Here is a 12,012-nt window from a genome sequence, read left to right on the forward strand (position 1 = left end):
TGGATGTAAGATGAAGAATCGGACGAAGAGACGCACTTTTTAAGGATGCCTTTGCAATGGCGATCCTTGGCAGTCTGGGATGCTCCAGATCCTGCCGAGGGGACGCCTGATCGGTGGGGATTCTCCGTATCCTCCGCAAGGCTTTCGACATTCCTTCTCCTCTGGGCCTGGGAGCTTGGAAGAGGTCTAGGCCTGGGAGCGAGAGAGCCGATCAGAATGCACCCTCCACTGCACTGGGAACACTATATTCACTTCTCACCTTTTTTAAGAGCTCGCATTTTGAGCTCCCTCTATTTATTCTTCAAATTTGCACAAGATGAATTTGTAGTTTCTGTGAGGTAAGAAGGTGATGAGGATGCAACAAAAACTAGTACTGTTAATACTCTAACTGCTCGTTAGCACGAGACTTATTAAAGCTTCTAAAGGAAGCGTTTCTAGTCATATGCTTTTCTGACTTCCTTAAGTAGGAAGTTAGAGTGTTTATATTTCCTCAATCAAGTTTTAACACTTCTTACACGTATTAGTGAATAGATATTAATATTTCCCTTTATTGCAAAATATGTGAGTGTCTACCGAAAAATTCGGTAGCTTCACGTCAAATTTTCTTCGAAAATTCTAAGCCAAATTCATTAAAAAGTTAATAAAGCGTTTGCCAAACCAAAGACCCAGTACTTCCCTGCAAAAGACAGCCCAGAAGATCGATGGCGATGAAAAACTAAAATCAAGTCAGGAGGTACCAACAACGATGTTGACAGTACCGCGACAGAGAAAATCTGATTAGAAAACGGGAATGGTTCCTATTCCTGCCACCCAGCGGCAGGGCGGTAGATCACCTGACCTACCTGTAGCGTGTGCCGCGAAATTTGAATTTCTGTCAGGACGACGGAGTCTAAAGCTAAGCTAAGTATATATCTGACAGGGAAGTTGAATGTATAAAACTATTGGCTTTCCCTCTCTGGATATTTTATACAATACCATAGATATTGCATTTCAGAGAGCTATCTGTTCTCATAAGAAACTCCAGTCCCTGTATATGGATCTATTATCACCCCACTCTCTATCTATTATTGAGGTGAATGTGTTGCTACTGAAAAGCATCCTAAGCTCTAGATTATCTTTACAGTATGGCTGTCTCCCTCACCTGCATCTAGTCCGTTCCAGCTTATGATGGCACTCTCCCTCTTACTGCCTGAAGGTAAAGGAGTAGATAGAAAGTGTAGGAAAGAAGGGACCAATCATCTCATTCATTCTACTTTCATATCTTCATCTTAGACTAGACACTAACTGACCCACTAGGGGTACTGGATGAGCTATACCACTTGTTGAGCAGCCACCACTGGACCCAAGGAAAAAGTGTCTAAGGATCTATGGGCAACATCTTTTAAATAAAAGGAAGTGAAAGTTGTTTGGCATTACCAAATACCAGCTTTCAAAATCCTCTCCACAGACATATTTTTCTTGAATGCCAAAGAAGCGGTCAAGCCCCTAATGTCAAGAGCTCTAGTTCTCTCCAGATTATTTGACCCTCCAGCTTCTGTCATGTACACATTCCTGATCGTTTTTCTAAACCAAAACGATATTGTATTCCTGGACACTTCCTTCTTGTTCCATCCTGTACTCACAAAAAGCCATTGGCATCCTGGCCTGAGATGCTGAGCTCTTCTCAAGTAAGCTCGTAGTACTCTGACTGGGCATAGCATTTCTTCAGGGTCATCATCCACAAATTCTCCGAGAGAAGGTATCAAAAAGGAGTCAAATCTGCCATCTACTACTGATTGGAAAAAAAGGGCTTGATTTGATTGTTCTATAATGTCTTTCTGAGTTATATACCAAATTCCAATGTTATAGCTTTAAAACTAAGTGAGAAGATAGATTTTGAAGGTCAATAAGTATAGTTTTGAGATACGGCCATTCAAAGTTTTACTTCGTAAGTTTATAAAGACAATGTTAATAAATAATGATTATTATGAACGTATATTTCTTTTTTGTGATATTAATTAAACTAAAAGGAAACCAAAAACTATGTTTTCTGGGCTCAGCCGTGTCGCTCCGTGAAATGTGTCCTCTTTAGCACTATTTCTAGTAAAATATTGCTATGATACCAGAGAACTGCTAAATTGGACATGTCAGAAGTCTCTGACTCGCTCACCTAAATAAAAGGTGTCGGTATAGAACTGGGGCGAGTGTTAAACACTACCACAGTAACCCCTCCAATTAGCCTTTTCCTCATCAAAAGACCCTGAAAACGGGGAGCCGACCTATAGGTCACACCCAGCTACCCTGTTGAAGGGGACTGAGGCGTCATTCTTATCGATAGCCTCCCAGCGTTGCACGCTTTTTTATAGCTATCTGTTCTTTTTACTGGTTTCGTTATTCTTTTTCGTTATGGATCGTCAATCTGCCTCTTCACCCAAGTTAAGTACTGGTTCGCCCTTTTTCTGTATTTAGGGAGTGATTTTGCCTTTCGTTTTGCCTTTATTTAGGATTTTGTTAGGCGTCTCCTCCCGTAAACGAGCGGTAGCGAGCCGCCATTACCTCGTTCCCCATTGTTTTGTACCAATTTCGAGCGGGCTTCTTTCAGTAATCAGTACCTATATATTTATATTTATATACTCGTAACTTATGGTATTTCAGTATATATTTTCAGTATTTATTTTATTATATCTTGGGTGGCAGTTACTTTTTCGATCTTGTTTGATCTACGTTTATTATGTTCATGATTTCCTGTTTTTCAAGGGGGTCGGCGTTCGTGCACGTTTCTTTGTTTCGTGCTTCGTTGTTTATCTATCGTTCCCCCCTTCCCCCTTTTATTTTTAGTTTGGTATTTTTCCTTCAAGATTTCCCCCTTTTTCTTTTCGTCAGCTTACCGTTTGTTTTCGTTTTGTCGGTGAGCAAGTAATTTTTCCTTGTTGCGCCCACTCTCACCGAGTGGCCTCCATTGCGTTTTATATTTTTCGCCCCTTATTTTCATTACCCCTGTTAAAGCATGTTTTTCCCTTAGCTTTAAGTAATTGATTTTATTTTGTCTATGTATATTTGGGTGTTCGGTCGGCAGCTAGCCTTCATAGGCTTTGCCTGCGTTTTCCTCGTGATACCTTTATTCGCGGGGAATCGCTTGGTCACCAGTGATCGTCCCCCCTTCAGCCCTCCCTCCCTCCCCTCTCGTGGGAACTCCCCGTAGTTGGGTGCCGCTCTCGTTGTTTGTCGCTGACGGGCCGGTCCCACCAGCTGAGGGGAGGTGTAGTGGGTCTCCCAGGACATTGGGCTGGGGAGTGTCGCTTCTTAGACCGACCGCCTCCGGAGTTGTTAGTCGCACTGCGTTTCAGCCTCGGCTTCCGTGGACTGTTGCGCTCTGCTTCTTTCACTCCCGGAGCTTACATCCATCCGCCTAAAACATTCCCTCTCCGCATAAGGCGGGTTAGATTCCGGCCGCTCCCGGAGTCATTGAGGGTTATGTTTACGGAAGATACTCTTCCGTAGGCGGAGATAGTATATTTGTTATTTTAGTTTTTATTATCATTATTTTTATCTTTATCTTTATTTTTATTTTTATTTTTCTTGCCACGGAACTTGCGAGTTCATGTGGCTGTCCCGGGTTACTTCGTGTACCCCCTCTCCGGGTCATACAGCTCCGGGCGTATTACAACGCCGGGTGGTTTTTTTCCTACACAGTCCCCGGGACGTTAACATATGAATATATATACCCTTTCTTTTCTTTATAGCCGGAATGCTCCGGCAAAAAAAGAAAAATATATTTCATTATCCTATTAAGTGTGTGCAATTGATTCTTATATATTATTGCACTTACAGGCCTCTCAGTGTCTGGTTGCCGGCTGTAGTGCTGCTCTGCAAGATCCGTGCGGCCATGACGTTTGTCGGGGCCACGCCCCCTGTGCAGTGCTGCTTCCTGATTCCGTGGTCTGGCATCATGAAAACTGTTTTGCCTGCTACGACTTGGTACATCAGGCTACCTCTTCGGTAAGTTGCCGCACCTGCTGATTCTATGTTTATTGTATAAAAAAAAAAAAAAAATATTGAAATGAGATGAAATAAATGATCAATTAAAATTTCTTTAAATTAAATTATATTGTTTAATCAATAATTATAGAATAATGTTCAAGGAATTTACTTGGTATTGACACATTCCTTGCATTACAGGCTGAGCAGTCTATTAAGGATGCTGCACTCTCCGCCCTCAAGATCTGGGTTGGAGGGTTTGGACGGAACGTAGGGAAGGCTAAGCCGTATATTTCTGTCCCGAGATATGGCGACTTTGCTCTTCCCAGCCGGAAAATCTGCCGGATACGTCGATCCAAAAGTAGCGGCACCAATTATCAAATCAATACAAGACTCAGTTATTGAACAGCAAGAGGCGGAATTGCCGGACCTTGGACTAGAGGAAGTCTCACTTGAAGTGGTTGAGGATTTGCCCGTTACACTAGGCACGGGTACAGGTAACAGTGTAATGAGGCTAGCTTAGTTAGTCACCGGGATCTTTCCTTGAGTGACTCTGATTCTTCCTCTCCTTCTACTTCCAATTCCTTCATGGGTTTCACAGGAGGTTTGCCCCCTCCCAGGTTGCACTCCTTCTCTGTGATTCCGAAACTAAAGAAAAAACCTGTGGGTAAAACCTTGCTTAAAGGCAGATCAGAGACTATGCCAAGGCCTGGGCAGTCACCAGAGGATTCATACACTATTAAAACTAAAATAAAGTCACTTTCCAAACCTTCAATCCCAAGGTCTCAAGGAGGGAATTCTTCCTATTGCCCTACCAGTCCCATTCCATTAACCTCTAGGGACCGGATACCTCATAAGGTACCGCAAGAGGGACAGGATGATTCTCCTTCCGTTGACCAAGACCAGTTCAACACAAATATTCTAAATCAGTCAGTAGCCTTGGTAGTTTACTCAGCTCAGTTGCAGCAAGGTTTGAAGAAGTGTTTAGCAGGTTAGGTGCTCAGGACTCCCTGATTGCAGGTCTCAGACAGGAGTCGGCAGTTTCGGCCCCTTCTAGTAGCTTGATGCAAGCTCAGAGCATGCCATGACGGGTCCACGCTCCTCCCTTCCAACCACCCCCGGTAATCCCTGGAGGGTGGCATAACTTCGCTTCCCGTTTGTCAATGGGATGTTGACTATAGAAGGTTGCGGCACACGTAGGCTCGAGGATTTCGAGTTTTTCCCCGAAGGTTTACAGCCTCCATTTATCGGCTATGTTAGGCTTACGGAGGCAGCTCTGGTTAGAGAGGATAAGGTCCCCAAGGAGACTGTTATCCTTTCTAGAGATCAGGCTCAGCAAACATGGGTACGGAGCCTAGAAGAGTGGGACTGCTCAAATACTAGAATAACAGCTTTTAAAAGTCCTTTCACCATGTTTACAACTGATGTCGGCAACCCCTTACCTTTTACATCAAAGGTAGCAGAACTAACACTCCAGGCAGTGACTCGAGAAGAGCCCATGCCCCAGCATTAGGGAGACAGATCCCACATCTTTACTACTCCCAGGTAGGGAGGATTTGTGGGAGGATTTGCCAGCTACGTTCTCGGTAGGGCAAGCTGAAGCCAGATTGTGCAATCACCTTGTTTAGTGAACGCCTTCCTAGGCTGTCAGAGGCATTGATCCAAGCCGAATTTGACGCTAAGACACGTCTCGCAAGGTCTCTTAACTCCCTAGTGATGACAGAGACGGCGGCTCGGGAGTACGCTCAGGAGCTGCTGTTTAAGGTCATTGCGAAGTCGTTACTTTAAGCATGCAATGTGACTTGTACGTTTACTTTGCGATTGCTAGGAGAAATTGCAGGAAGCATGTTCTGTTCTGAGGGCGACGATAAGGCACGAACCCAACAAGCTTCTAGCTTCCTCAATCTGGGGTGCAGATCTCTTCCCAGCTTCAGCAGTATCCGAGGTTCAGAACGAGGCATCACGTCTTAACCAAAGCATCAGGTTGCGTTGGGGAATCCCTTTCAAAAGGAAATCAGAGTCTTCTTCCTCCAGTTTTAGGGGTAAGAAGAGGCAAAGGAAGTTCCTACCTTTCCAAGTCCCGCAACAGATCCTGTGCTACAAGCTGTTCCAATTCAACAGGTATCCCAGCCTTCGACTTCTAAGGCTCAGCCTCAGCAACAGCATCAATTTGTCTTCCTTTCGCCGCCGTCTAACCAACAGGCCTCCTCACAGTATTCAGTGTCGCCCGCTTTTAACCCGGTCTATGAGAGTCGGGCATTTCACCCTTTACCAGAGTTGCTAGGGGTGGCAGGGCTAGAGGATCCTTTCGCCAGCGCGGAGGAGCCAGAGCCCAAGGGCGAACTAGAGGTGCAAGGTCAGGCAGAGGATCCCGGCCTTCATCATCTCAATGAAGTTCTCAGGTAGGAGGCAGGCTGTAACCTCTTCGTCATCGTTGGGGGTTCAGCAGTTGGGCAAAAAGCATAGTATCCAGAGGCCTAGGCTGGAGTTGGATCAAAGGTCCTCCTCCACCCATCACCTTCTATCAGGAACAAACGCAGGAATTGATGGATTACTCCAAGACCTTCTCCAGAAGGGAGCAATCTCCAAGACGAAGAACTTGAAATTTCAGGGTCGTCTATTCAGCGTCCCAAAGAAAAAAGGGACCGACAAAAGAAGGGTGATCTTAGACTTGTCCCGTCTAAACTTGTACAATTCGTTGCGACAAGTTCAAAATGCTGGAACCATCTCTCAGGTGCGGACCTTACTTCCCCGTGGGGCGGGGCGTCACCACCTCTATAGATCTTACAGACGCCTACTATCATGTCCCGATAGCTCGGCACTTCCGACCATTCCTCGGCTTCAAAATAGGGAAAGAAGCCTACTCCTTCAAAGTAATGCCCTTCGGGCTGAAGATAGCACCAAGGGTTTTCACGAAACTGGCGGAGGCAGTGGTGCAGGAGCTAAGATCCCAGGGTATATTGGTGGTGGCGTACCTAGACGATTGGCTAATCTGGGAGATGGACAAAGGCAAATGTATGAAAGCCACGGACAAGGTCATGTCTTTCCTGGAATATTTAGGGTTCAAGATCAACAGGACCAAGTCCCGGTTGACCCCGGAGTCCAAGTTCCAGTGGCTGAGGGATTCATTGGGACTTGGATTCTCACACTCTTTCCATTCCAGCAGGAAAGAGAAAGGAGATTGCCAAGGCAACAAGAGAATTCTTAAAGTGCAAAGAGACTTCGAGAAGGAATCAGGAGAGGATCCTAGGCTCGCTCCAGTTTGCCTCAGTCACGGACGTTCTGTTGAAAGCCAAGCTCAAGGACATCAATCGAGTTTGGCGTTCGAAGGCAAATGCCAAGTGTCGCGACAAGTTCGCCCGGATACCTCTGATTCTCAGAAAACGCCTGCGCCCCATGGACAAAGGCCGCCAACCTAGCCAAGGAGTTACCGTTGCAGTTTCCTCCCTCTTTCCCTAGTGGTGCATACGGACGCATCGCTGACAGGTTGGGGAGGTTATTCACAGCACGAGAAGGTTCAGGGAACTTGGTCACCTCACTTCCAAACACTTCACATCAACATTCTAGAAGCTATGGCAGTGTTTCTGACTTTAAAAAAGCTCCGTCCTCCAAAGAAGACTCATATCAGGTTGGTCCTCGACAGTGCAGTAGTAGTACACTGTATAAACAGAGGTGGTTCAAAGTCAAGTCATGTGAACCACGTGATGATAGCAATCTTTTCTCTAGCAGCCAAGAACACCTGGCATCTGTCGGCTACTCACCTGGCAGGAGTCCACAATGTAGTGGCAGACGCCCTGTCTCGGTCGGTCCTCTGGAATCAGAATGGTCACTGGACCAAGAATCCTTCGAGAGGGTTTGCCAAAGAGTACCAGGTCTAGAAGTAGATCTGTTTGCCACAGAGGCAAACCACAAGCTGCCTTGTTATGTAGCCCCCAATCTGGACCCTCTGGGCATACGCTACGGACGCCCTGAGCATAGATTGGAACCAGTGGTCGAAAATCTATTTATTCCCTCCAGTGAACCTTCTCCTGAAGGTGCGCACAAGTTGAGATCCTTCAGAGGCCAGGTGGCTCTCATAGCCCCTCACTGGCCCAAGAGCAACTGGTTTCCCCTTCTCCTGGAACTAGGTCTTCGCCCTCACCCTCTCCCGGACTTGAGACTATCGCAACAAGTTCAAACGAGGACTGTGTTCGATTCCTCAGGTCTTCACAAAACCCTAACTTTATGGATTTTCATGAAGTTTGCAGGTAAGAGAGTAGGCGACATTGATCCACAGAACATGTTGTTCTTGGAGTCAGACAAGAGAGAGTCTACGCTTCGCCAGTATGACTCAGCAGTTAAGAAATTGTCTTCGTTCCTCAGAGAATCAAATATCAAAGTAATGACATTGAACGTGGCCATAACCTTCTTCAGGTCTTTGTTTGAACAAGGCTTGGCAGCTGCAACAATTACAACCACTAAGTCAGCTCTGAAAAAGATTTTTCTTCTCGGGTTTGGTATCAATCTAACCGAGTCTTATTTCACCTCTATCCCAAGGGCATGTGCACGTCTACGGCCCGTTCACAGACCGTCGTCAGTGTCATGGTTTCTTAATGATGTTCTTAGGTTAGCCTCGGAAACAGACAACTTCAAATGTGATTACCAAACCATTTTGCGTAAAACTCTGTTCTTATTGAGTCTAGCTTCAGGTGCCAGAATATCAGAGCTGTCATCTTTATCTAGAGATGCAGCGCATATTGAGTTCCTTTCCTCGGGGGACGTGTTGCTTTCGCCAAATAAGCAATTTCTAGCTAAGAATGAAGATCCCTTGATGAGGTGGTCTCCATGGAAGATTGTCCCGCTTCCGCAGGATCCATCGTTATGTCCTGTTAAAACTCTTAAGGACTATTTATCTAGGACGTCTACCTATTCCGAAGGCCCCCTTTTCTTTAGAAAAGATGGTGGTACACTATCTCTAAAAGGCATTAGGCAGCAGATTTTATATTTTATCAAGAAAGCCAGCCCAGGGTCATTCCCCAAGGTACATGACATTCGGGCAATAGCAACTTCTGTTAACTTCTTCAAATATATGGATTTTGATGATCTGAAGAAGTATACTGGTTGGAAGTCACCCTGGTTTTCAAAAAGCACTACCTTAAGTCTTTAGAGGATCTTAAATATCATGCAATAGCTGCAGGGAGGCCAGTGTCTCCCACTGCTACATCATTATAGTACCGTCCTTGTGTCATATGAATCTGTTCAATTATGCCAGCCTCATTAGCATTTTACCTACCTCAGCAAATGCCTTAGCTATTAGAATAAGTGTATAATCATGTATAGTTTTACGTACATACAAATTATCTGTAATTATTTTATTATGTTTGTGACTTATTGCAAATGTTGCCACATGTTTTGGCTATATAGTATATTTTGTAAATAAATTGTATTTTTTCCAATTCTAAACTATTTTATTATTTCCTTTGATTTCATTAATATGATTTTCCTTTCAGGATAGTATAGCTTGGTGTTTCTCTGGTACAATTTCACGGAGCGACACGGCTGAGCCAGAAAAGGGATTTTGACGTAGGAAAATCTATTTCTGGGCGAGGAAGCCGTGTCGCCCAGTGAAATCACCCCCTTTTTTCCTTTTTTCCCCCCTTGCTGTGCACCAAGCTTCTTGCTATCGATAAGTATGACGCCTCAGTCCCCTTCAACAGGGTAGCTGGGTGTGACCTATAGGTCGGCTCCCCGTTTTCAGGGTCTTTTGATGAGGAAAAGGCTAATTGGAGGGGTTACTGTGGTAGTGTTTAACACTCGCCCCAGTTCTATACCGACACCTTTTATTTAGGTGAGCGAGTCAGAGACTTCTGACATGTCCAATTTAGCAGTTCTCTGGTATCATAGCAATATTTTTCTAGAAATAGTGCTAAAGAGGACACATTTCACTGGGCGACACGGCTTCCTCGCCCAGAAATAGATTTTTCCTACGTCAAAATCCCTTATTTAACATAATTTAATCATAAATGATGATACCTTTGCTCATATATCGTAGCCTGGGGCACTGCGTCAGGCAAGACGGGGCACTCCTTCCTAAGCAACTCCTTCTCTCTCCTTCACTAACTTGGCTTATTACAGCGAATTTTCTTCTTCTGTATGTTAGCGAGATGTTTTCCTTGTATTTTCCTCTTTGGCATGATGAAATTCTTGCCGAAACAAAGATAAACAAACGTAAATGCAAGAGAATGCCAGAGGTGAAACTCGAAGGTGTACTCTCTTTTTACAAAGACAATGTTAATAAATCATGATTATTATGAATTTCATATTACCTTTTTGGTATTAATACCAAAACTATGAATTTATTATAAATGAAGATCCCTTTGCTCAAAGATCGTAGCCTGGGGCACAGTGTGATGTGTGCGTCAGGCAAGACGGGGGCGTTAATTACTATGCAACCCTCCCTCTCTCTCTTCACTAACTAAGCTAATATCGCGTATAATATGATAATCTGTAATCATATTAGAGCGAATATTCTTCGTCTGTATGTTAGCGAGATGTTTTGCTTGTCTTTTCCTTATTGGCATGATGAAATTCTTGCCGAAACAAAGATAAACATACGTAAAAGCAAGCGAATGTCAGAGGTGAAACTCGAACGTGTAGACTACTTGGGGTTTGTGCTCGCACTGAATCGTGGTTACTTACTTGGTAGCAGACTTGCTCGCAATATCGTTGACAATAATTATCAAAATTTAGGATAACAGAAGAAATACTGCATTTTCTTGTACGGATCAATGTTTTTGGCCTATTGAGTTATGTTTACTAATTACCCTGTAACTACAAAAGTAAGAGGAATTATGATGAAATATTTTGTATATGTATTCTCAATTGCCATATGAAGCTCCATGAATTTTTTCATTACTTTGCATTTTTCACCCTATACCCCCATATATAAGGGTTCCGGCTGGCCCCCTTAAAGACGGTAGGAAAGTAACTGATGGGTAACGGGACGCCCAGGCCATTCTGGGAACTACAATGCCCCATGACCTGGTAGAGATGCCAATAGTCCCTGGATCACACAAGTTTTTAATTAATTCTACTGATTTTTCAGCTTGGCGCTAGTATTATCCTACTGTTAAGACCTAAGGTTTGTTTTGTATATGAACAAAATACACACTCTAGCACATCAGTAGAGCAGTTGAAAGTCTTATGGTAAACTCCAAAATCAAGATATTATATTCTTTAACCCCAAGATACCAAATAAAAATCTGAGAAAATAAAAAATGACAACTAAAAACCTGCAACAGGACAACAGCATTCAATGAACACATCCTAAAACCTCTGTGAATGTGACTTACCTCGCTCTTGTTGCAGGACCATCAAATGATAAAGGCCCTTTAACAGAGGTCTCAGCAGGGACACCAAGATTCAATGAACCCCTCGAAGACTCAGGGGATGTAAACACTTCTGAACTGTATCCTGAGTCATTTGTTGAACTCTCTGAAACCGATTTCAACCGCTGGCTTCTCCTGCCCTCAGGCCTAATATAAGGACCTTTAACAGATTCCATATTTGATCACCTGAAAAATAAAATACATTATATGACTACAAAATAACCTGTAAAGTCCTTCAAAGTTGTTTATGTAACCTCACATACTATTTAGAATCAGTCTGACCAAAATATTATTAGTTATACTACTCTTATCAGAGCTCAACAAGACCGCTTTCAACATGTAATTCAAATTTGAACTAGGAATAATGACATTTTCTTTGACAAAGAACTTCTTAGTTGCTGTGGAAACACTACTTCAGATAGATAATTTTTAAGTCTCATTTGGTGAATTCGAACGTTATGTAAACGTTTGGTCTTGTCATGATGTCATTCGGTTCTACATTTTAACTGAAAACCATTACAAATGGCATAATTTAACAAAAACCTACAGTTGGATAGACATTGTTTCAGTATTACAAGCTTTTTATATTTCATTTAAAAATTATGAAGTAGTACAATTTAATGTCAAATGCATATCCAAGAAAACAAGTGTTACGGCACTCATAATTTCTTTTTTTTTTTTTCTCCAA

The 12,012-nt window shown here is 43.5% G+C and overlaps 1 protein-coding gene across 1 annotated transcript in view; it reads right to left on the reverse strand.

The window, feature by feature from the left end:
• Positions 1–12,012, reverse strand: part of LOC135227049 (F-box only protein 5-like) — a 36,722-nt gene that overhangs the window by 17,742 nt on the left and 6,968 nt on the right. Inside the window, exon 2 of the mRNA XM_064266855.1 lies at positions 11,289–11,510. Within this exon, the coding sequence (XP_064122925.1) occupies positions 11,289–11,500 (212 nt within the window). The 5' untranslated portion in view covers positions 11,501–11,510. The remainder of the gene's footprint in view (positions 1–11,288; positions 11,511–12,012) is intronic.

This window comes from Macrobrachium nipponense, chromosome 15 (genome assembly GCF_015104395.2).
Source record: "Macrobrachium nipponense isolate FS-2020 chromosome 15, ASM1510439v2, whole genome shotgun sequence".
Classification (NCBI taxonomy): domain Eukaryota; kingdom Metazoa; phylum Arthropoda; class Malacostraca; order Decapoda; family Palaemonidae; genus Macrobrachium; species Macrobrachium nipponense.